The sequence below is a fragment of the Pogona vitticeps genome, chromosome 4 (assembly GCF_051106095.1).
Source record: "Pogona vitticeps strain Pit_001003342236 chromosome 4, PviZW2.1, whole genome shotgun sequence".
NCBI lineage: Eukaryota > Metazoa > Chordata > Lepidosauria > Squamata > Agamidae > Pogona > Pogona vitticeps.
In genome coordinates this window covers 206,881,025-206,906,317 of record NC_135786.1, presented here as the reverse complement: position 1 = coordinate 206,906,317, position 25,293 = coordinate 206,881,025, and the positions used below count along the sequence as shown (strand labels likewise).

At 40.0% G+C, this 25,293-nt stretch overlaps 1 protein-coding gene across 2 annotated transcripts in view; it reads left to right on the top strand.

Annotated features, from left to right (window-relative positions):
* Positions 1 to 25,293, top strand: part of ZNF704 (zinc finger protein 704) — a 62,126-nt gene that overhangs the window by 26,222 nt on the left and 10,611 nt on the right. For both annotated transcript variants that reach the window (XM_072999067.2, XM_020787537.3), the window contains exons 3-7: positions 10,762 to 10,865; positions 17,838 to 18,070; positions 19,742 to 19,842; positions 21,690 to 21,951; positions 24,423 to 24,527. In XM_072999067.2, the coding sequence (XP_072855168.2) occupies positions 10,762 to 10,865; positions 17,838 to 18,070; positions 19,742 to 19,842; positions 21,690 to 21,951; positions 24,423 to 24,527 (805 nt within the window). The remainder of the gene's footprint in view (positions 1 to 10,761; positions 10,866 to 17,837; positions 18,071 to 19,741; positions 19,843 to 21,689; positions 21,952 to 24,422; positions 24,528 to 25,293) is intronic.

Sequence of the window (25,293 nt, the reverse complement as noted above, 5' to 3'; positions counted from 1 at the left end):
AACAGGATTTTAGCCATTGATTTTCTTTTAGAGTTCAAGGTAATGTACCTGGCTCTCTTTCTCCTCCACAATTTATCTCCTAATGTTCCTGTGAAGTAGGTTAGGCCTAGAGAGAGTGATTGACCCATGTTCACCAGTGAGTTACATGGCCAAATGGTGATCTGAGTCCAGATCTCTTTAGTCGTGGTCTAACAGTGTAGTCACTACATCACACTACCACAATTCTTTGGCAGGACTTTTGGACAACTATAAAGGTAGTATTCTTGCTCCATGTAATTTTTCTATAATGTAGGTCCATACACCCCCAGCCATCGCCATGGAAACATAACTGGTGCCATTACTGGCAATACTGGGAAGGCTTCAAGTGAGATGGAAAGTATATTGAAAAGAGTGATTCTGCCAACAGCTTTGCCTGGAGAACTGTGCTCTGTAGACATAATAGTTTCACCTGAAAGAGTCATGAAGTACGAGCCTTATTTTCTAGCCTGAAGGCTTGAAGAAATGGCTGTGAATTTTCAGGAAACTATTAAACAGCAGGCAGCATCCTCAGCAAAAGTAGCTGCTTTATGGCATGTGTTAAGTGATAGACAAAAATAATCTATTTTGAAGTGCCAGACATCTGTGCTTATTAAAGCAAGTGCAGTGCATAGACTTCCCACAATTTGTATGTGTGCACACATTCACAAATGTATATGTGTGATTCTTATACTGTCAAAATGCCTATAGAGTTTAACAAGGCATCCTTTTATAATGCTGTTCAGTCAAGACTACTTATGGCAGTTGTCACCATGATATGTTAGTTTATAGAAAGTTTACCCTGCCAGATATGGGACAACAGACCCATCATTCATGACCAATAGATCTGATGATGGGAGTTGAAAACCAATCACACTTAAAGGGCCTTTATTCTTGATTTTTGAGGATATACATGTGATCTCTTTCTTTCTCTTCTTGCATATCAAGTCACATGAGTAGTGCATAAGGAGGAATATAATCCCTGACTTCTTAACTAGTAGCAGTTTGTCGCTGTGATTTCTACCATTGGCCAGCATACACAAGTCATGGGGTTCAGGTCAATGTGAAGAAAATCAAACTCATGCTAATCAATAAAAATCAAGCCATCCAATTTATCCAAACAAAGGTGTGGTGCATGCTGACAAAGATGAGTGCCTTGAATTTTATGGGGGGGGGGAGAGTATAATAATAATTGTGTGCCATCAAGTCTATTCTGACTGTCGGCAACCTTTTCTGAAGTTTTCTAGGTACAGAATAGAAGTGGTTTACCATTTCCTTCTTCTAGGGGTGCCCTCAGACTGTGCATCTTGCCGATGGCCACACAGGCTGAATCTACTTGGAGGAGGCACAGTGAGGAATCGAACTTGCCGTCTCTGGCTCCACAGCCAGATACCTAAACCACTAAACTATTTAGCCAGTTGTAATGAGAGCATACCCATGCAATAAAAATCAGGACAGATGTAGCCAGATAAGCTTCCTTAAGATAAAGAAGACAATATGCAACAAGCACTTAAAACTCTATTGAAAATATATAGCACCATAGATTTACATTCTCAGCTCTGCTGTATAGCATGGCTGTCTGAAATATGTGAGACACAGCAAAAAAAAGGTCCTCATGCCTTTTTATTCCTATTGTTCTGATTCAGGTGCTTTTGTATAAAAGGACCATCAGGAATTTTATACGTTAGTATAAACATTCTGATGTTGCCTATAATGATAGTAGTGATAACAGATGTCACCCAGGCAGGCAAATTGTTACAGGAAGTAAAATGAACCCAAAAAAATCTAACTGGGAAAAAAACCCTGAGCTTAATTTCCATTTGCTTTCTCTAAAGCTTTGATTCTCCATTGTCTATTTCTGCATCCTTCCCACTTTGGCCTGCAGGAGAAATACATGTTTTTACATAGTATACAGAAAAATCAAGTATGTCTTAAGTGCTGCTAGTATTGTTGGCTTAAAGGCTGGTCTCTCTGTCTGTGTTTGAGTGTGTCCGTGAATGTAGAAAGTAGAGAAACCTTCTGATGCTGAAGCATTGTGTGTTTGTTCTCCCCATCCCACCTACCCCAGCCTCCCACCATAATGTATTATGTGCCCTCCCAACAATAATGGGAGAGCGTGGATGAAAAAAAATCTGTACGAATCATGGCTGCAGCTCAAGGAGCAAGTCCTACGCATGTGGAGCTTCAGAGAAGCATTATGTCATTCTCATTTGCACTGCTAAGGGATGAGCTCATTGAGGAGGGGCCTCTGCAGCCACGTACAGCTGTGCCAGTCCAGCCCTGCGGTGATTAGCATTCTCTGTGCTCACCAAGAGAACCGAACGAAGGGGAAGGGAGAGGGGAGATATGGCACCGTAAATTATTCAAAGCCCACAGAGAAGGGATTTAACAACATTCACACAGAGAGAATCAAATTGCCGGTCAGACAAATGTGATTCACAATGTTCTTCACCTTGCTTTGTAGTGGAGGGTGAGACTAATTCCTTTCCTTAGACTTCTTCCGCACATGGTCTCTAACTTGGACACAGCTTCTAGCTGGGGTGATGATTTCTCTCCCTTTCCACCTCACCCTTTAAGGAGCTCCATGTTAATCTATCAGAGTAGAACTTTTAAGTAAGAAGTTCTTCAATTTTCTTTCTTTCTTTCTTCGTTTTTCATTTGGAAGGAAATATAAGCCGTGTTTAGATGTTGTGATCTGGCAACCTAGACAAGGGTATCTGAATGGCAGGGTGTGTTGTGACCACCTGGTGTTCAAAGGTATAATAAGAGGCAAGACTGTGGGATACCACAGAACTCTAAGAGCAGGAGAAAAGAAAGAAAACCAGAAGCTAGATAGAAATGAATTTTGGAAAATTGAGAGAAGATAGAAGAAGTAGGAACTAAACAGGGAGGCTGAATGAAATGGAGAAATACAGTACTGTTGTAAATGATTACTACAAAGGAATATTTGAGGGGCAGGTTTTTCTATTTTTTTCACAGCAAAGTAGTATAGAGAAAAGTGCCATGCTTTATACAGTAAGCACAACCAACGTATGCACACCTATATTTCTCTCATATATGTAACTCTGTGCTTCAAGTCAATTCTTATTTATGGTGAATCCCTAGCAGGGTTTTCTATGTAGAGAATGCTCAAAAGAGATTTACAGTTGCTTTCTTCTGGTGGCATCCTGGGACTGTGCAGCTTTACTCAAGGCCACACGGGTTGGATCTTCAGGGATTCACGATGCGGAATGCAACCTTTCAAATGCTGGGTGTTGCAGTTGAACAAAATGAGCAGAGTAAATAGTTTTGCACCCTTGGTGTGAAATGCAGATAACTTGCATACAGGGTGCATTGCTCAATCTGTGTATGTGAAAGCTGTTGCAAGTTGAAAGATGCAAGAATGTAATCTTTCAATTTGTAACACTTCTTCCTTCACGCATTTGCTTATGGAAGTACTGATGGAATACTGTATCACTATCAACAGCTGCCTTAGCAGCATAATGTGCAGAATCACCATGAATCTCCTCAACATTGAATGTATATTTTAACTATTATGTGTAATTTTAAATAGTTGCTACCTGTTGAAAAAAATGTATTTTTCAGTTGCAGTGCACCAGCTTTTTATATGTATTTCCACATATACAACACACCCCAGTGCCCTGAAAGGTATTCAGTAGATGTTTTTGTATCTATCAAGATTCAGAAAGTGTTTTTCCTCTCTGAATCAAAGTATCATGAGAATTGTTTTGTTTCAGAACATTAGACTGAAAAGGAACAAAATATGTTTGCAGGCTCTGATAGTTGTTGTTTAACAAGGGCGATAAACATGTAGCTCAGTCTCCTCTCAGTAGCAGATTCTTTGGGGGCCTTTGAATTGTCTAATCTGAAATTTTAAGTGAAGATGCAAGCAGGATGGAACTGCATTAGGAACTCATACAGAGCATGCTCTTTACAATCCTGAACTGTTATTGTCTTTAAAACAAATTAAATATTTTGAGGAGGGATGGGCCTGTCAGTTTCTTGCAGAAAAAGAAGTCAATTTTTATTTATTTATTTATTTATTTATTTATTTATTTATTTATTTATTTATTTATTTATTTATTTATTTATTTATTTATTCTATTTATACCCCGCCTATCTGGTCGTTGCTACCACTCTAGGCAGCTTATAACATACAAACATAACAAATATATAAAAAAAGAAAATTATAACACAAATTAAATAATTCCGCAAGATGGGAAACATACAAAGTAAATCTATTAGAGGGAAGAGGAGAAAGAGTCAGGAATTAACTGGGGGGAGGCCTGCCTAAACATCCACTTTTTTAACATTTTATTAGTTTTTCAATCTATCTACATTGGTTTGTGCTTGTCAAACATCGTGTTACATGCTTTGCTTACAATTATTTGTTTTTTACATCTCAGTGTCTTCCCAGTTGTCCCCCCAAATTCCAGACATCTTTCAGACATTCAAACCATTCATGTACATATTTTAGTATGTAATATGACTACTATCATAATATTACTCTCATAGTGTACAATATTCTCAAGGTCTTCTAATAACATTCTTATTGAAAGTGGTTCCAGATCCATGCCCCAGCTTTATATCTAGTTTAGTTTACCTAAAATGAAAACCCACCGTATTACATCTTTACCCTGATTAGGGCTCCCTTATTTCAATTTAATTCTCCATTTTAATATAAAGGATATACCCTTTTACAATTTCCGATGTTAAATATATACATGTTTTTCAACATTAAGGGGCCCCTTCTTGTTTTCCCCTTTTTCATCTTTCTAAGTAATTCCCTCTCTCATTTCTCTTTTTTCACTTTGTGTTTCTGTGTCTCTCAGCATTCTGCCATCTTTCATGCCCTCTGAAACCATTTTGTGCATCTGATTTATGTCCACTAGCTCTTTATGCACTTGGTCTCTCTTCAATAGATCTTCCAGGCTTTTTTTGTGTGTTAATTTTGCTAATTTTGTTAATCAACATCCACGTTGTTAATTTTGTTAATCAACATCCACGTTTTTAACTGACTTAAATGTGCCAGCTCATGAAAACTAGCCAGTTTTATCTGACATAAACTTCTATGGATTATGTACCTGATGAAGTGGGCTTATGCCATGTAAAATTTACAGCTCTTCTACAAATTTAGAGTATATTTGACTAGCCCAGATATAGAGGAAAATAATAGAAAGGGAAAAACCAGAGATCTGTTCAAAGAAAATAGGAGACATTAAAGGAACATTTTGTGCAAAGATGGACATGATAAAGGACGGAAATGGGAGGCACCTAACAGAAGCAGAAGACATCAAGAAGAGGTGGCAAGAATATATAGAGGTATTATACCAGAAAGATCAGGATGTCCCAGACAACCCAGATAGTGTGGTTGCTGACCTTAAACAGACATCCTGGAGAGTGAAGTCAAGTGGGCCTTAGAAAGCATGGCTAACAACAAGGTCAGTGGAGGTGATGGCATTCCAGTCAAGCTATTTAAAATCTTAAAAAATGACACTGTTAAGGTGCTACACTCAATATGCCAACAAGTTTGGAAAACTCAGCAGTGGCCAGAGGACTGGAAAAGATCAGTTTACATCCCAATCCCAAAGAAGGGCAGTGCCAAAGAATGCTCCAACTACCATAAAATTGCACTTATTTCACACACTAGCAAGGTTATACTCAAACTCCTACAAGGCAGGCTTCATTCAGGAGTATGTGGACTGAGAATTCCTAAAAGTAAAAGCTGGAATTCTAAGGGGCAAAGGAACTAGAAACCAAATTGCTAACATATGCTGGATTATGGAGAAAGCCAGGGAGTTCCAGAAAAACATCAACTTCATTGACTACGCAAAAGCCTTTGACTGTGTGGACCACAATAAACTATGTAGTTTCTTGTCTTTAAAGAAATGGGAGTGCCTGACCACCTTATCTCTCGAGAAATCTATATGTGGCACAGGAAGCAACAGTTAGAACTGGATATGGAACAACTGATTGATTCAAAATCAGGAAAGGAGAACGACAAGGCTGTATATTGTCTCCCTGCTTATTCAACTTATATGCAGAATACATCATGTGAAAGGCTGGACTGGAGGAATCCCAAGCCGGAATCAAGGTTGCTGGAAGAAATATCAACAACCTCCGATATGCAGATGATACCACTCTGATGGCAGAAAGTGAGGAAGAATTAAGGAACCTTGTAATGAGGGTGAAAGAGGAGAGTGCAAAAAACGGTCTGAAGCTCAACATCAAAAATCTAAGATCATGGCCACTGGTCCCATCACCTCCTGAGAAATAGAAGGGGAAGATATGGAGGCAGTGACAGATTTTACTTTCCTGGGCTTCGTGATCACTGCAGATGGAGACAGCAGCCACAAAATTAAAAGACGCCTGCTTCTTGGGAGGAAAGCAATGACAAACCTTGACAGCATCTTAAAAAGCAGAGACATCACCTTGCCAACAAAAGTCCGAATAGTCAAAGCTATGGTTTTTCCTGTCGTGATGTATGGAAGTGAGAGCTGGACCATAAAGAAAGCAGACCGCCGAAGAATTGATGCCTTTGAATTGTGGTGCTGGAGGAGACTCTTGAGAGTCCCCTGGACTGCAAGGAGAACAAACCTATCAATTCTAAAGGAAATCAACCCTGAGTGCTCACTGGAAGGACAGATCCTGAAGCTGAGGCTCCAATACTTTGGCCATCTCATGAGAAGAGAAGACTCCTTGGAAAAGACGCTGATGTTGGGAAAGTGTGAAGGCAGGAGGAGAAGGGGACAACAGAGGACGAGATGGTTGGACAGTGTCATCGAAGCTACCAACATGAATTTGACCCAACTCTCGGAGGCAGTGGAAGACAGGAGGGCCTGGAGTTGGACATGATTTAACATTAACAACAAAAAACAAGAAGCTGGTTCCATTGCCTGTTAATCTGGATGCAATTAATGAATCTACATCAGTGGTTCTTAACCTTTGTTACTCGGATGTTTTTGAACTGCAACTCCCAGAAACCCCAGCCAGCACAGTTGGTGGTGAAGGCTTCTGGGAGTTGCAGTCCAAAACTCCTGAGTAACCCAAGGTTAAGAACCAGTGATCTACATTATGTTACTGAAGTCTCTCCACTACAGTCCCTTCCACAACCCTTCCACTTCAGGGTTATTTTCCCTTGCTTAAGAGTTGTCCCCACCTCGGCCTGATTCATTCTGACGTGTTTCAGAATGAGGAGGAGGAGAAAGAGGGAGGTGGTGTGGAAATTAAAATCAGGAGAATCTGGATTACATTGAAGGAAAACTGACTAACAGGTATGGAAGTTTGGAGTAAGTGGTTTCTGATTTATAGGGAAAGATAATCAGTTATAACCCACATCAGTCTGAGCCACACGCCTCATGTAAATGAGCCCTTCAGAATTCTTCATTTGAAAGACCTGATGTATGTGCCAACATATGTTGAATTCCATAGCCCACAGATCTGAATATATTTCATCTATTAACATAATTTTATTTTGTTTCTACTAGCCCTCATTTCTATAATTGCTCAGGTCTGCAATGCATGCTTTGCAAGTAGGAGGTCCCGAGTTCACTGTCTGGCCATAGAAATGCCTGGTTTTCAGTGAAGGGAGGTCCCTGAGACTCTGTCACAGTAAGCAGTATGGCAGCCAGTGAGAACACACAGCCTTCCAGATGTTGTTGGGTAGTAGCTGGCATCATCCTTCACCACTGGCAATGTGGAGTGAAGTTGATAGGAGTCCCAATGATGTTGAGAGACACATGTGTGAAGTGTTGATATTCTACTCTTTGCAGTAGGCCAGAATGATCTTCATTTTTATCCGTACTAACACAACCATCCTTTCCCGTATTTGTATGAAATGTTTATCCAGTATTTCCTTGTACATGCAGAAGACCCACTGCTTTCCACAGGGGAATCTACAGCTTATGCAACAGTGTGTTGGAGATCACGAAGAATGCTGTATATAGGAAATGGGCGTTAGACTATGCATTTCCCTAACAGGATACAAGCCAGTATTTACTATGAGCAAGTAGAATAAATGATCTTAACACATAATAGCTTGAAGAGTGGGAGTTAAGAATATTACCACTGAATTAGATCAGCTTTCACATTTCAGCTTGTTTTGCAACCGCGTATTTTTTAATTAATAGTTTATTTAGAGGCTGTTATGTTAATAAACAATAGTTTTATCTGGCCTAGTTCTAACTAATGTGTGTAAATGCTCCTTTAACCAGCATACATTTATATCTACCTTTTCCTAATGGAAAATTCTCAATTGACTTCCCAGTGAAAACAAGAATAATCATATTTAAATGAAACTTAAATTTCTTCACAAATTAAAACAGCAAAATAGTAAGAACAATTTAGCAACTAAAACAATTAAAATAAACAGCAGCCCACCCAACCTTTTCCAGACCACAAATGATGTGAAGAGCACCTCATACAATTCTGAAATGGAAGAGATATGTGGGAGATCATCCTTTGGTCCTTTAGACACCCTGGTCCAAAACCGTCCAGCTTTCTGTAGAGCATTTAATATTAAACGTGGCACTCTTGGATTATGCCCACACAGAGACAGGAAGGCAGTGAAGGCAAATGTTGTGGTGTGTTTTGAATCAGTTACCTAGCAGTCCTATTCTGAACCAATGGTAGTTTTCAACATTCTTCAAAGACAGACCCACAGAAACCCCAATACTGGAGTACAGTTCAGTCTGCTGTCCGGACTGTATCCATTTTCTGGTGTTATTTTAAAATAATTAATAATTACAGGCTATAAAATTGATCCAAATTTATGGGAAATCTTCCCAAGATTTTCCAGATACAGCGTACTCAGAAGTGACTTGCTACTTTCCCAGTGCTACACAGATTGTCTCTTCCCCTAGGAAGCACAGTGGGGAAATGAACACCTAACCTCTGACTCCAGATACATAATTCATTGACCTATCCAGCCAGCTTATTTTTATACTATGTGTTTTCTTGCAAAACCAAGAGATTGGCTAAAACACAAATAAGCAGAGTTTGCAGTATGAATGATCTAGTGTAGAAGTGATGATTCTGACAGTGGTAGAGAAGAGTATATATTGACAACAGTCATCATCCTTAGCTAATGCATTCTTAGTGCATTCCCAAGCACAGCTTCTGAAATGAATGAGCTGCACTGAGTAATATATGTATGCATGTACAGTATCTGTTTTACACTATCAGGCCTTGGGAGAATGGAAGCTTTGGTACATTATAACTCCACATGTACCTGATGCTTAAGATGATTATCATTTATTAGCTGAATCCATGTTAAAGGGCGCTGTGTTTGCCTTCAGGCTACTTTATCTAATTAGCTCCATGGGAAATTAAAAGGCGCTTGTTATTTAAGAAGTTTTTTGTTAACAACAACAACAAAAATCCATGGTGCTGCAACCCTTCAGCAAAGTAGAAAAAATGAAGCTAGTAGTTTAGCACATACTTTTGCATAAACCTGCTGTCTAATCTTCTCTCCAAATGAGGGCCAAACTAGGTAATACAGAGGGAATCAACAGACAGTCTTGGCCACGTGTGTAGCTTCTTGCTGCTGCATTTCACTTCAAACCCAAATTTGTCTGGTAGTAAATCATACATCCCTTGTGTTATCATCTAGTTTGCCTTGATGGTGGGTTGTATTATTCATTTGTGGAACCATAGAGGGGGCATAAGACTTAAGTATTCAGGAGCCTTCCTCCGCCTCTTTATTAAAATATAGGAGGCAGAACCTATGCAGAGTTACAGAAAACTAGTTCTGTTTATGCTTAATTCTGTGCTTGACTGCCCTGAATGTTCTTGGTGATTGCCATACAACTGTACTGTGATTGTGAAACTCGCCTGAAAACCTGAGTTAAGGAATCTTTTGAAGATCTTATAGTTGGACTGATACGTGCTGGTAAGTTTATGCTAATGAGGACTTGGTGTGTTACCTGCTCAATCAACTTTTCTCCGTGTGGTAATGTACTGTTAATCTGCTTAGAATTCCTGGGGAGTGCACTGTTTTTAACAAAATTAAAATGGATTTTGTTGTTGTTGTTGTCTTGGGCCCTGTCCTTAACTTTGTTGTTTTTATGATCGCAAAACAAGACACAGCTGTTTCTAATCCAAGGAAGAGCACCTTGAAAGGACTTTGTTTCATTTGATATACTGTAGGTTATAGATGCACATTATCAGCTAGCTCATCATAGAGCCTGTCCACACTGGCATATACTGTAGTTGTGATATATGGTTCCTTGATAGCATTATTTGTCACGGGGGTGGGGGGTGGGGAGACCTTGCCTACTTGTGTTTCTACTTGAAATGATACATCCTTCTCCTTAAGAGCTATCCTGTTTCTTTCTGCCACAGAGGTAAGGCATGCAAACTTTTTGGGAAAATTCATAAAGATGCAAAATTAGCTCTTTGTTCCATTTTGCAGATGAGTACTTGAGTTAAAATAGATTGGACTGAAGATAAGTATCTTTTAAGCACCAGCTGGATTGCACCAAATTTCACAATGTGGACAGGCCCTTAGTCAGTTTCAATAGCTAGAAACATAGTGTTTGGGGTGAAGGAAGACTGCATGGTACTGTGGGCAGCCATTGCACACTGATTTACAATAGGCACTGAATGTATTGCATACAAGTGGCCAGATTGTTAATTGTCCTGTACAGGCATCTAGATAGTAGAATTATCTGTGGCACTGTTATTTCCCTGTCTGGTAACATTGTCTCCTTTTTTGTTTGTTTGCTTTTTCCCCACTTTGTGTTTCAGAAAATCTTCAGAAGAACTGGATATGGATAAAGTCACAGCAGCTATGGTGCTAACCAGTTTATCCACCAGCCCCTTGGTTCGCAGCCCTCCTGTCCGACCCAATGGTAAGGATGTATCCATATTCATTGGGGGCAATTGCAACAAGCACTGAAATAATCATATATATATATATTAAAATTCAGCATAGCAGTTATCCTTGTCCCTGCTAAGATTAACCTGAAAGATAGATTCTCTGAACCATTACTGTATGTTGTTATAGAACCAGTTATAATTTGATGGACTGACTCTGTAAAGCAGTGTTTCCCAACTTTGGTCTACAACTCCCAGAAATCCTAGCCAGCACAGCTAGTGGTGAATGCTTCAGGAAGTTTTAGCCCAAGAATATCTGGGGACACAAGATTTGGACGAGATGGTTGGACTATGTCATCGAAACGACCAACATGAATTTGACCAAACTCTGGGAGGCAGTGGAAGACAGGAGGGTCTGGCATGCTCTGGTCCATGGGGTCACGAAGAGTTGGACATGATTTAATGACTAAACAACAATAAGATTTGGAACCACTGTCCTAAAGGAAGCCACAGGCTTGACAGGAGCAGAACAGGGCTGTTAAGGACAGGACATTTTGGAGAGAGCTTATTCATAGTGTTACTATAATTTGGAAGTGACTCGATGGCATATGATGACAGCAGCAGCATAGTTTGTTGCTGAAGTGAAAATGGTTGACTATAGCTTCGTAAATATCTTTCTCAGAAGCTGAAGCAGAGCATGGGAAAGTTACTCTTTTGGACAACAACTGGCAGAATCTTCCAGTCAACATGAGCTGGTGGATCAGTTTTGAGCCAACAAATGGCAGAGAGGGAAAGAGTTAAGCAACCTTTTCTCTTTGCTGTTCTTTCTTTCCCAGGGGCAGCCTCTGAGGTTGCTTTTCTGTTTAAAAGAAAAATAATTAGTGGCTTGAGGCTTGCAGTCGTGTGTAACATACAGAGTATATAATCAAATTGATACGCCTGTTTCAAGAAGACAGAGAATGAGAAACCTGAGGATAGGGAGGGTGATTGTTCTGTTTTACTTTGCATTCAACCTCATTCTATCAGGTTCTCTTCTTTCAAAAATTTGTTCCCAATTTAAATCTTTTTTGTAGGAAAGGTAAAGGGAAGCTGAAAAGCCAGAGAACACAGAAATGCCATAGTTAAGTGACTGAAAATTTCATTTGAATGAAAGGTATTTTTTGTTTGTTTGTTTTTCTTTTGGCTTCTGTGAACAAACAGCATTTTTAAACTGCTCAACTTAGAAGTTGATAGGAGATATGCTGCATACATATATTTATAAAAAATTAATGAAACTAGCAAAATTAATGCACTAGCAGACACAAGAAGCAAATTGTTTATAATGCCTTAGAGTTTGAACAAGAACTAGATAGTCTATCCTTGTAAGTGCAGCTGTATTTTATAAGGAGTTTATTGTGTAGTGCCATTGTTTTAAATCTGCTTTATCTTACAGAAGTAGCTTGTATGAGCTGCTACTAAAGGTATACTTCTAGCTTAATTGTTAGTTGGATGTTATGAGGTATTTAAATTTGTTCTCACTTTTGGACTAGTAATGCCAATAAAACTTCCATAGAAGCTCCACTAGCAGTGTTCTAAAGTTCATTCTTTTGCCCAGGGACAAAAGATATTTCTGTAGGTATTCTCACTTGATCAGGTTTACCAGTAGTTATTTTGGGGGGTATAAACTATTTCGGAGGGACAGACCTAGCAAGAAAGGAGGAGGAATAGCTTTATATGTCAAGGATGTTTATATTTGTGAAGTAAATCCAGGAAGCCAAGTTGAGAGTATCTGGATAAGAATTAAGGGGGAGAGAAACAAGAGGGATGTCATTGTGGGGGTGTACTACAGACCCCTAAGCCAGCCTGAGGAGTTGGATGATACCTTCCTGGAGCAGATGGCCACACATTCAAAAGGGAGAGATGCAGCAGTAATGGGAGATTTCAACTATCCCAATATATGTTGGCAGTCAAGAACATAAGATCCAGCAAATTTCTCACTTGCTGTGCAGACAATTTCATGGTCCAGAAGGTGGAAGAAGCAACAAGGAGATCAGCTATTTTAAATCTGACCTTAACCAACAGAGATGACCTTGTTAATGGGGTCAAAATGGTGGGATCCTTAGGTGTGAGTGACCGTGCTTTCTTGGAATTTGTTACACAGTGGGAAGGGGAAGCCAAATGCAGTCAGACACGCATTCTAAACTTTAAGAAGGCCAATTTCAGTAAACATAGGGAATTACTGGCTGTAATTCCATGGACAAAGATACTGAAAGAGAAGGGAGTTCAGGATGGATGGGAATTTCTTAAAAGGGAGATACTAAAGGCACAAACTAAAACTGTTCCAATAAGAAGGAAAAATGGGAGATGTCTAAAAAAAACCAGAATGGTTGACTAAAGACTTTCAACTGAGCTAAGAGTTAAAAAAAACATGTACAAGAAATGGAAAAATGGGGAAAACACCAAAGAGGAATACAAGCAAATAACCAGTATATGTAGGGGGAAGGTAAGAAAAGCAAAAGTGCAGAATGAACTCAGGCTTACCAGACAGATTAAAAACAATAAAAAAAGGCTTTTTAGTTATGCACGCAGCAAAAGGAAAATCAAGGAAATGATAGGGTCGCTGCATGGAGAAGATGGCCAGCTACTAACAGAGGACAGGAAAAAGGGTGAACTTCTCAACAACTTCTTTGCCTCAGTTTTCTTCAAAAAGGCAAATAGTGTTCAACCTGAGGGGCAGAGAGCAGGTGATGTAGTGGGGAAAATGCAGCACAGAATAGGTAGAGACGTAGTACAGGAAAACCTGCCTACTCTAAATGAATTCAAGTCTCCAGGGCCAAACGAATTACATCCAAATATATTAAAAGAACTGGCAGAAGTAATTTCAGAACCATTGGCAATAATATTTGAGAATTCTTAGAGAACAGGAAAAGTCCCCACAGACTGGAGGAGGGCAAATTTTGTCCCTATCTTCAAAAAGGAAAAAAAGAGAAGACCCAAATAATTATTGAACAGTCAGCCTGACATCAATTCCTGGAGAAATTCTAGAGCAAATCATTAAACAGACAGTTTGTTATTACTTAGAAAGCAATGCTGTCATCACTAAAAGTCAACACGGGTTCCTGAAAAACAAGTCATGTCAGACTACTGTAATATGATCGTTTTTTTGATAGAGTTACAGGCTTGATAGATGAAGGGAACGCTGTGGATGTAGCATATCCTGATTTCAGTAAGGCCTTTGACAAAGTTCCCCATGATATTCTTTCAAGGAAGCTAGTAAAATGTGGGCTAGACAGTGCTACTGTTCGGTGGATTTGTAATTAGTTGACTGACTGAACCCAAAGGGTGCTCACCAATGGCTTCTCTTCATCCTGGAGAGAGGTAACTAGTGGAGTGCCTCAGGGTTCTGTTCTGGACCCTGTGCTATTCAGCATCTTTATCAATGACTTGGATGAAAGAATAGAGAGTACACTGATTAAATTAGTAGATGATACCAAATTGGGTGGGGTTGCTAATTCCCCAGAGGACAGGATTAAAATTCAACATGACCTTGACAGATTAGAGTCCTGGGCCAAAACTAACAAAATGAATTTCAACAGGAAGAAATGTAAGGTCCTCCACCTAGGCAGAAAAAAATGAACTGCACAGATGTAGGATGGAAGGCACCTGGCTAGACAACAGTACCTGTGAAAGGGATCTAGGAGTCTTAGTAGACCACAAACTGAACATGAGTCAGCAGTGTGATGCAGCTGCCAAGAAAGCCAATGCAATTCTTGGTTGCATTAACAGGAGTATAGTGTCTAGATCAGTGGTTCTTAACCTTGGGTTACTCAGGTGTTTTTGGACTGCAACTCCCAGAAGCCTTCACCACCAGCTGTGCTGACTGCGATTTCTGGGAGTTGCAGTTCAAAAACACATGAGTAACCCGAGGTTAAAAACCACTGGTCTAGATCAAGGAAAGTGATAGTACCACTCTGTTCTGCTTTGGTCAGACCTCACCTGGAGTATTGTGTCCAGTTCTGGGCACCTCAATTCAAGAAGGATGTTGACAACGTGGAACGTGTCCAGAGGACGGCGACCAAAATGGTCAAACGTCTGGAAGGCATGTCCTTATGAGGAGCGGCTTAGGGAACTGGGAATGTTTAGCCTTACAAAAAGACGGTTAAGAGGGGGCATGATAGACATGTTTAAATATTTGAAGGGATTTCCACGGCTCCAAACACTAGGACAAGGAGCAATGGTTTCAAACTACAGTAGTGCCTCAACTTACAACCGTCCCTACTTACAATCAATTCGACTTACAAACAGCTCCGATCGCAAAATTTTGCTTCTACTTGTGACCGGAGCTTCGACTTACGAACAGAAAAAGGCAGGGGAAAAAGGCGGGAAATTCAAATTGCTAACTGTAGGTGGCGAAAGAGGCTGCTTCTTTGTAGCTCTTTCACCCCGACGGTTAGAGTGAGTGTGATCGAGGAGGGACTGCCTGGCTTCTGCTTCTCAGTGAGCATGTGTGTGTTTGCAGGGAGGTTTGGGGTTGCCTGTTAGGTAAGGTAAGGTGCTGTTTTCTGCTTTTTAAAGAATGTTCTGGGTGTTTTTGCAGCATGGTTTTAGGCTGGTGGGATTATGTTTCTGTGCTGTGATGGTTCTTGGGGGGTTGTTTGTTGGTTGGTTTTTTCCCCTCCCATTTCCAATGGGTCTTGGGAGGTTGGTTGCTTTTGGGGTTTTTTTCCCCCTATTTCTGCTTCCCTTGATTTTTTTCTTTGTTTTCTTTGCATTTCTGACCTTGTCTCTGTTCTCTGTGAATTTCCAATCTGCTCCGAATGTGGCATTTGCAATGGGTCTTGCGTGCTTGATTTCTTTTCTCCCCCCCCTTCTGCCAAAGGGGATTAATCACATTTCCAGTTAGTCTTGCAGTGATTTTTTGTGTGTGTGATTTTTTCTTTGGCTGGATTAATGGAGTTTCAATGCATTCCTATGTGAAATGGTGCTTCGGCTTACAACCAGTTCGACTTCTGGAACAGATTATGGTCATAAGTCGAGGCACCACTGTACGGGAAAAGAGATTCCTCCTGAATCTCAGGAAGAACTTCCTGACAGTCAGAGCTGGTCGGCAGTGGAATGTGCTGCCTCAGAGTGTGGTGGAGTCTCCTTCTTTGGAGGTTTTTAAGCAGAGACTGGGTGGCCATATGTCAGGAGTGCTTTGATGGGGTTCCTGCATGGCAGGTTGTTGGACTCGATGGCCGCTGTAGTCTCTTCCAACTCTGTGATTCTATGATTCTATAGACATGCCTTAAAATTTATAGGTAGTCAATTGTTGAAGGCACATTTGTGAATTCACATTTGACTGGTTTATATAATTTATGTTGATATTGCTCTTCTGTACAGTGATCAGCTCCTCTGCTTCTCTGGCAGTGATCAGGTGGGAGCTAGAAACCAGGATAAAAGTTCAAAGCTGAGTTATGAACAGCAGTCTCACATAAGGGAGTCATAGGCCAAGAGATCTGGGACAGATAATTAGAATTGCTGAAGGGAGCTGAAGAGCAAGTGGGAACCAAAGAAAAAGCCAAAAGGCAGCATCCAGGAGCAAGTCAGACATCAGGACTGGAGGCAGAAATAAGCCAGGCCTTGTGGCCAAATAACAAAATATAAACATCAGTGTCCAAGAAGAACTTGTTTCTCAAGGAAGGTTCAAATAGAAATTTTACTCCTTTCCTATCCAGTGGCAAGTCTTGATGTACTGTATAAACTACAGTGATGCCTTGACTTATGAACTTAATCCGTCCCAGAAGATGTTCGTAAGTCAAAATGTTCATAAGTCAAATCAGCATTTCCCATAGGAATGCTTTGAAACCCGATTAATCCGTTCCAGCTGTTTTTTGTTCTTATGTTGAGGCACAGTTTGTAAGTCGAAGCATTAGTTCCCATAGGAACGAATGCAAAACCAGTTAATCCGTCCTCTACCACTAGGGGGAGAATTTTTCTTCTTTAACCTAAGATTAACTTAGGTTAAAAAAAGGCCAGGGAGGGAGGGAACAATGGGGAAAAGAGGAAAGAAAGAAAAAGGTCATCATTGGGGCACACAGACCCCTCAGACAAAGGTTTGTGCTTTTAAGCACAAAAAGAGAAAAGACACAGAGAGAGAAGTTAAGGGGGGGGGGAGAGAGAGTTTGGAGTCTAAAACACATTTTAAACCCACACATTTTACAACAACACATTTTAAATCAAGCAGCCAAAAGACTGAAATGTATTTTAGAGGCCAACAGCCAAACAGACCTTTGCAAACAGTTTTCTGATTTTAAAACCAAAAGACTAAAATGCATTTTAGAGGCCAACAGCCAGACAGACCTTTGCAAACAGTTTTCTGATTTTAAAACCAACAGCCAGCACAGGAACATAACCCCCCCCACCTAGCCCAACCCCAAGCTGCAAAGCCCCTTTACAGTAAATAGTGTACTCACCCAGAACAAGCTGTCTCTCTGTTTTAAAAAATCAAAAATCCCCAAAAAATAAAAATACAAAAGCCCCCCCCAATACAGTCCATACGGTACAATACCCAAAATACAGTCCATACAGTACAGTAGGCAGTCTGAAGTCTCTCTCCGTATCCACAGTCTCTAGCCGCTGGGGCAAGCGAGGTAGCAGACAAGTAGCCTCTTTGCTGGCCAACGGTTAACTGAAAGTTCAAATTTCCTGCCTTCCCTACGGCTTTTTTGTTTGTAAGTGAAAGCTCTGTTCGCAAGTCAAAGCAAATATTTGTGAACAGAGCTGTTCATAACTCAAAATGTTCATAGGTTGGGACGTTTGTAAGTCAAGGCACCACTGTATTGTTATTCTTTATTCTCTGCTGTTTGTAATATGGTCAACCCAGGAATCTTCATGGATCCACAATTTCTGGACGGTTACCAAATATTCTTTCTAAAGTTTGGAAGTTTGGCTGCTTATTCAGTACTGTTATGCTTAAATTTATATTTGACTGTTTTGGGGGGGTGTTTAAAAAATCTATATACATATATACTCTCACTAATTTCTAGAATCTTTAAATGGATCTTGGAAAGAAGGAGGATTCGTGCCTTCCAGCACCAGCAGCAGCGGGTATTGGAGCTGGAGTGCTCCAAGCGACCAATCAAATCCATCCACCCCATCACCGCCTCTTTCTGCTGACAGCTTCAAACCATTTCGATTGCTCTCTCAAACAGACGATGGCATTGATGAAGCTGAAACTAGCAGCCTCCTTTTTGATGAGCCCATTCCTAGAAAAAGGAAGGTGAGTAGCATGCTGTGCTAGTATGATATGATAGGACATTTAATCTTCCGAAATTACACGTGAGATGGTGTCACAAAGACAGATATAGCTTACTCGCCCATCCATTGGAATTCCAGATATTTTTTGATTATAATTAATTTTGCCAACAGCCATTCAGCAATATCAGGAAAGGCACATGTTTCCTACTGCCAAGTAGCCCTTCTTCACAAGTTGTAATAATGTGAGATTCCACAATGAAGTTGAATTTAAGTCTCCTTTTTCAAAACTTAGTAAAATAATATAGACATTTATATCCTATGCTAGTTATGGCTTTTTTCTACATCTTAAAAATTAATGTCATGGTCAGCTGGTTGCCATGCACTTTCATCCAGGAATAAACCACATTAAATAGTATGCAATTTACTTCTGTGTTAACAGTGTTGTGGTATTAGTCAATTGAATGAATTTTAGTTGGTTTAAAGTCATTGTGCTGTTGATTAAACTTGCCTATGCACAGGACAGTAGCTTTGAGAAAAATGGATAATGTGCATGTTTGTATGCTTCATATAATCTTCCAGCCTGTGTGAGAGAAATACATGGAAAGCCTCTTTTAAGACAGTCCTTGCCATCTGTACTTGTGATAACTATTTGTATTACAGGCAATGTTTTCCTAAAAGAAATTTACTGTCTGCTTAGGAAGGAACAATGTTTTAGTTTGTGAAAATGACACTAACTCATCCATCAGTAAAATATTCTATTTAATAGTATGTACTGCTTATTCTTACTGCTTAAATGGCTCAGAATGTATTACGATTCTTGACAGTTTTGGTGAGCAATAAAACTTGTGAATTGAAGAACAGAATGGCCTTTAGAAGTACATATATAAATTGGTCAACCCAACTATTAATTATCCTATGTTTTTGCCAAAGTCATCAGGATGTACTATGATAAATTTTTTAAGAGATACTTTTTCTACTTGGCTGGACATGGTCTCATGCTTAAAGAAATAATTATAGTACTTTTAAAAAATCTCAAACCATACGGACTGCAGTCAGTGCAATATACATACCCTCATCACAAGCATTACATCAGAACATTACAAAAACCCACCATGAAATGTTCTATATTCATTGCTTCTTTTTGCTGTCCAGCATTACGTTTGTACAAATATAGCAAAAGACTTTGGTTAGCTGCTGTGTTAGCTGATGAATGTTACATAGTGTTGAATTTGGACTGTGTTTAGCATCTCTGTCTTTTTCGGTCTTCACTTAAGAGGAAACCAGGAAGACACCTGGGCAAGTGAACTATGAATTATGTATATTTTTAAAGAGTTTTGCACCAAAACGACTGCACACTCCTTACAGAGCACTAGGAGATCAACCAAGCATTGTTATGTTATGTACCATCAAGTTGCATATGACTTATGGCAACCCTAATGAGGTTTTCAAGTTATGTGAATTATTTAAGGAGTTTTTCTACTGTTGTCATCCCCAATAAGTTTCCATGGTAAAGTGAAGATTTGAACCATTGTGTTTAGTGGGGCTTACTCTCTGTTTAGACCAAAATTGTTTAGACTTACAATTGTAAGTTGGATTAATTCTAGCAGAGCAGGACATGTCCTTATATATGATCCACAGAAGTCAAACAAATGTGTGAACAAATTAATTAACATTTTCTTTTTTAATTTCATAGAACTCCATGAAGGTAATGTTTAAATGCCTTTGGAAAAACTGTGGGAAAGTGCTGAGCACAGCTGTTGGGATTCAAAAACACATCCGGACCATTCATCTCGGGTAAGGAGAATGATTCCATGTAACTATGAAAACATTTATGTCCAGTTACTATCATTTTCTTGGAAGCAAACTTAACAGATTTAACTAATTTCAGCCTAAGTACATTATGTGGATATTGGTGCCATTCTATATTTTTCTGTCTTTTTATTTCTGGCTTTAAGTTAATGTAGATATTGGTACAGTTCCCACTTTTATTAGGATATATATTTAAAACATATGCAGGAGTTTATTTTCTGTGCCAAGTGACTTTTGCACTTCACCCAAGCACAGATCTCATCAGGGCCTGCTGGGGGGCATAATTAAGAGTTACAGTCCAAGGTTTTATAATTGGTAACTTCTCCAAGTTGAGTAAGACTGGCAAACAAGGCTAGTTCAGAAACCACAATAAACTATGGTTGATTGTGACAGTAAGAAATTTCAGGAAGCTTTTTGCTCATGCTCTGTCTCCTTCATATCTTCTCCTATGTGGCCCTGACAAAGCTATCTTGGTTTGTTTTGTTCAATCCTGACACATTCTCATAACTTTAGTAATAATAATTGCTTGTCATCAAGGCTTTTTCGACTTAATGGCAATTCTTTCCAGGGTTTTCTAGGTACTGGGTACTCAGAAGTGATTTACCATTCCCTTCTACTGGTCTGCTTTGGAGGGGTGCAGCTTGTCCAAGGCTACACACGTTGGCTCTTCTCTCAGGAGCCACAGTGGGGAATCAAAATTCTGGTGTCATAACCAGATACTTGAACAATCTCATCTTAATCTTAACTATGGTTGTTTGAAATAAATAGTTTCAACAAACTGCTGTTCAGATAGAACATTAAACTGCAGTTAATAAAAGTTAATGACTGAAATCCTGTTGCCTAGCATAGTAAGTTGCACTAGAGTATGCCCATTAAATTAGAGGGCATTTGGTGAGTCAATTCTATCATAGTAGGCCTGTTGGTTAAAATGGGCCTACTCTAGTTACAACTTATTCTGCTAAGCAACAGAGTTTCAGTTCTTATCTGAAATTATTAACAGATTAGCAAACAGATGGAAATTAAGTGATTGAACCAGAGTACAATGGCTTGAATCCCATCCATGCAATCAATAGAATCAATTGGCAAACATTTTGAACTAGTTTGGGTGCTTCTGTGATGGCATGCTGTAATCTTCCACGCATGTCATAAACCAACATCTTGTACAGAGGAAAGTTTCCAGCTAGAATAAGACCAGTTTGAAGGCTTTGAACTAATTTGCTAGCTTTTCATCTGGATATAGGGTCTCTGACCTGTAGCCTATAATCTACAGTCACCCAGGGAAAGCTGTAGTACTTGGTTTTGCTGAAAGAATAAATTGATCTACAGTCAGTGACAGAATTAAGGAGAACATCTGGGCATGGTCCTGAAAAAAACAAATTCAGAGCCTCTATAGTCTGTGCTTAACAGACACTATGGTTGGGAAAAGAAGCTTTATCTCAATATTTGTCCAACGTGCAGAAGTCCAACTCTGCAGTTCTAAGATTATTATTACGATTATTTTGATTAAGTCTAAATTGTGCATACAGATTTTATGTGTACACAGTATTATTTCTGCCACTTAAGCCCCCTTCAGGTTACAGATGTAATAATTAAAATCTGGTTTCCTGTTATTCCATGCTTTTCATAGATACATTCATACACACACACACATATATAGTACATGTACATACATAGAGGCACTACGAGATTTAAAAGAATGTTCATGTTGATTGTACCATTCAGTACATGTAGAGAGAAGTAATTTTTTGCATGTATCCAAATAATAAGAGTTCTAATTTACTTTAATAAATTTAGGACATTGCAAATAATTTCTTGGTCTTCACTTGATCTAGGCGTGTAGGAGAATCTGACTACAGTGATGGAGAGGAAGATTTTTACTACACAGAGATCCGTCTCAACACTGATTCAGTAGCGGATGGATTAAATAGTTTATCTCCCGTTTCTCCATCCCTAGCATCTCCTCCTTCTTTTCCATGTCAAGATGCAAGCAAAAATGAGCTGTCATGTGCCAAAACAGATGCTAAAGGGATGACACCTCTAAGCCGCTCAGCTCCTACCAGCCTCTACCTCGTTCACTCTGACCATGCTTACCAGGTAACAAATCTTTTCTACATCAGAGTGATTGGGCTCATTCAGATGTAACAGAGAAGCACGGTATTCCTCCCACGTGAACCAGCAGTAGTGAGATTCAGGATTACATTTGGGTCCTCTCCTTCTCTTTTGTGTTCTCAGTGAGGAAAAGCTTGTTAATATTGGCTGATCAAGCACTGTTCTTGATAACACAAGCATCTTGGCACTAGGTAATCTAAGGTAATGAACACATCCAATGCAATAAGAATCCATTATCTTGCTTTATACGTTAGGATTAGGATTATGAATTTCACCATGACAATGGTATTGTGAATGGTCAGTGTAAATAATGTAACTGTCCCTGTTAGTACTTTGTGTATTCAGTTTCCTCTCAACTAGCTGATTACAGTTCTAGCCCCAGCCCCATGTACAGTATATATACCGTATTTTTCCATGTATAAAACAACACTTTTTCCTAAAATAATTAGGGGAGAAATTGAGGATTGTTTTATACACGGAAGGAGGCAAAGGCAAAGGAGCACCCCCTGCATGCTTGGGCATCTCTTGCTCCCGCTGCCCATTGCCTCCTCCAGTGCGACTGCCGGGGCTCACCTCCAGCTCACGTTGCTGCCTTGTCCCCTCTGGTGGCAGAGGCGGCAGCAGCAAGAGGCAGAGGCAAAGGAGCACTCGCACACGCTCAGGCACATCTTGCTGCTGCCCATTGACTGCTGCTGCCACCACTGAATTGCCTCCTCCAGAGGTCACATCACCACCTTGTCCCCTCCAGTGGTCGAGGCAGCAGCAGCAGCAGCAGGAGGAGGAGGTGGAGATGGAGGCAAAGGAGCAGGCACATGCACTCAGGTGCCTCTTGCTGCTGCCGCTGCCACCCATTGCCTCCTCAATTGGGTTGACATCTGGACTTTGACTGGGCCATTGCAGCTATTCTGTTGTAGATGTGCTGGTGTACTTGGGATCATTGTCCTGTTGCATGACCCAATTTCGGCCAAGCTTTAACTATCAGACACATAGCCTGGCATTTGACTCTAGAATACTTTGGTATACAGAGGAGTTCATAGTCAACGTCAATACTGTAAGGCACCCAGGTTCTTGGCTGCAAAACAAGCCCAAATGATCAACCCTCCACCACCGTGCTTGACAGTTGGTGTGAAGTGTTTGTTCTTCTATGCTGTGTTTGGTTTTTCACCAAACATAGTACTGTGCATTATGGCCAGACATCTTCACTTTGGTCCCCTCTGTCCAAAGGACATTGTTCCAGAAATCTTGTGGTTTGTCCAGATGCAACTTTGCAAACCTAAGCCATGCTACCATGGTCTTTTTAGAGAGAATAGGCTTTCTCCTGGCAACCCTTCCAAACCAACTCTACTTGTTCAGTCGTTTTCTAATTGTACTGCCATGGACTTTAACATTTAACACGCTAACTGAGGCCTGTAGAGTCAGATATTGGATTTTTGCAATTTATCTCCTGGGAAGACTGGCAACTGTCCTGAATGTTTTCCTCTTGTGCATAATCTTCCATACCGTTGAATGATGGAATTTAAACTGTTTGGAAATGGCTTTACCCTTTCCAGATTGTTGGGGAGCAACAATTACTTCTCTACAATAATTGCTGATGTGTTTCCTCCTTGGCATTGCGTTAAAACACATCTGAATGCTCCAAACCAGCAAACCCCTAAAACTTCAGCTTTTATAGAGTTGCTCACACTTGCTGATGATCAATTACTTGAGGGCATTTGGTTAGCAATACTTGGGTGCTACTTAACCTTTTAATTCCTATGGAAGCAGTAATGGGGATACGTAGTTTTTCACACATGGCTTCTCAATTTTGGCTTTATTTATGTAAAACAAATTGTGATATGATGTAATATGACATGTGTTGTTGTTCATCTGAGGTTTCGTTTTGTAATTTTCAGACCTGCTAAGGACCAGATAACTTTTATTATGTCCTGATACATAAAATCAAGGAGGGTGTACTTTCTATTTCACATAACATTCAATAAATCTGGTGAAATCAGCTAAACTCCATGAAAGTCTAGGCTGTAATAATATTGTCACTTCTTTAAGATGCTGTAGGATTCTTGGTTGTTTTCGCTGTAGCAGATTAATCCTTTGGGAATTGCTTTCCGTATTTTTAGGCCCTCGCCATATCCCTCAGAGAACTACATGAAAAGTAGAATGGCAGTTTATTATGATCTTTTTCCAATGCCACCACTGACTTGTAATCATTTGTGTGAGACACTGGTCCAAATCTTCTGGTGAAATACCATGTGCATAAGTGCAGTCAATTATCACATTTCTGCCAGCCATCTTTCACAGTGCCCAAACACACAACTGAGCAGACAGCCAGTTGCATGACCCAACCATGTCCAAGCAGACATAGGACAGCAGGCAAAATTGAACTTGTATGGATTCTGGCAACTATAAAGATAATTCTGATGAAATATTCTTCCCAAACTGACTGTGTTTATTTAAAATAGGCCACAGCTCCTGTGAACATCCCAGGTTCCACGAAGTTCACACCCAATGGAAATGGCTTTAGCATCTCTTGGCAGTCACCCCCTGTTACCTTCACTGGTGTTCAAGTAAGTAGAAAATCAAGAGCTGGTTGGATAGTGTAGTAACTTAGGTATCTGGCTGTGGATCCAGAGGTTGGAAATTCAATTTCCTACTGTGCTTCCTGGGAGAAGGGCAAGCCTGGGTAGCCATGGGCAAGCTGCATAGTCCCAGGCCATCCTCAGTAGAAGATAATGGCAAACCACTTCTAAATATTCTCTACCTAGAAAACCCTAGAAAGAATCAACTTAATTGCACACAGTCAATGGTGTGTGCCTGACAGGGCTTAATATTGTTCTTTGAACATGCCCTTGCAGACATATTCTGAGCTAAATTCAGCAGTATCTGAATGGCGTTTCACTTGCTTTATTTTATTTTATTTATAAACAAATTACTATATCCCTCCCCTTTCAGCCCTGTCTCAATCTTTGCCATTGGAACAAACCTGTGGGCAGTGTGAGAGCTGTGGTAGGGAAAGGAAATTTCATCTGCTAATGCTATTTGTTCCATTGGTTGAACTTGGATACAACCCTATGTCATCTCCTCTTCCCCCCCCATCCTCTCCCATTCATTTCTGTGTGGATTCATCATTGGCATAAAAAACAAGCTACTGTACTGGAAATTGGGCACACTCTGGGCCACTTAATGTATGGTTTGTTTAATGTATTGCATCTTATACTGATGCTTGGTATAACATCCAGTATTTGTATGTTGCTCCATGACCACAGAAATTTGTATAGAACTTACTCCCATTTATTCCAATATCATATCAGTTAATGTTGGACATCCTCCAGT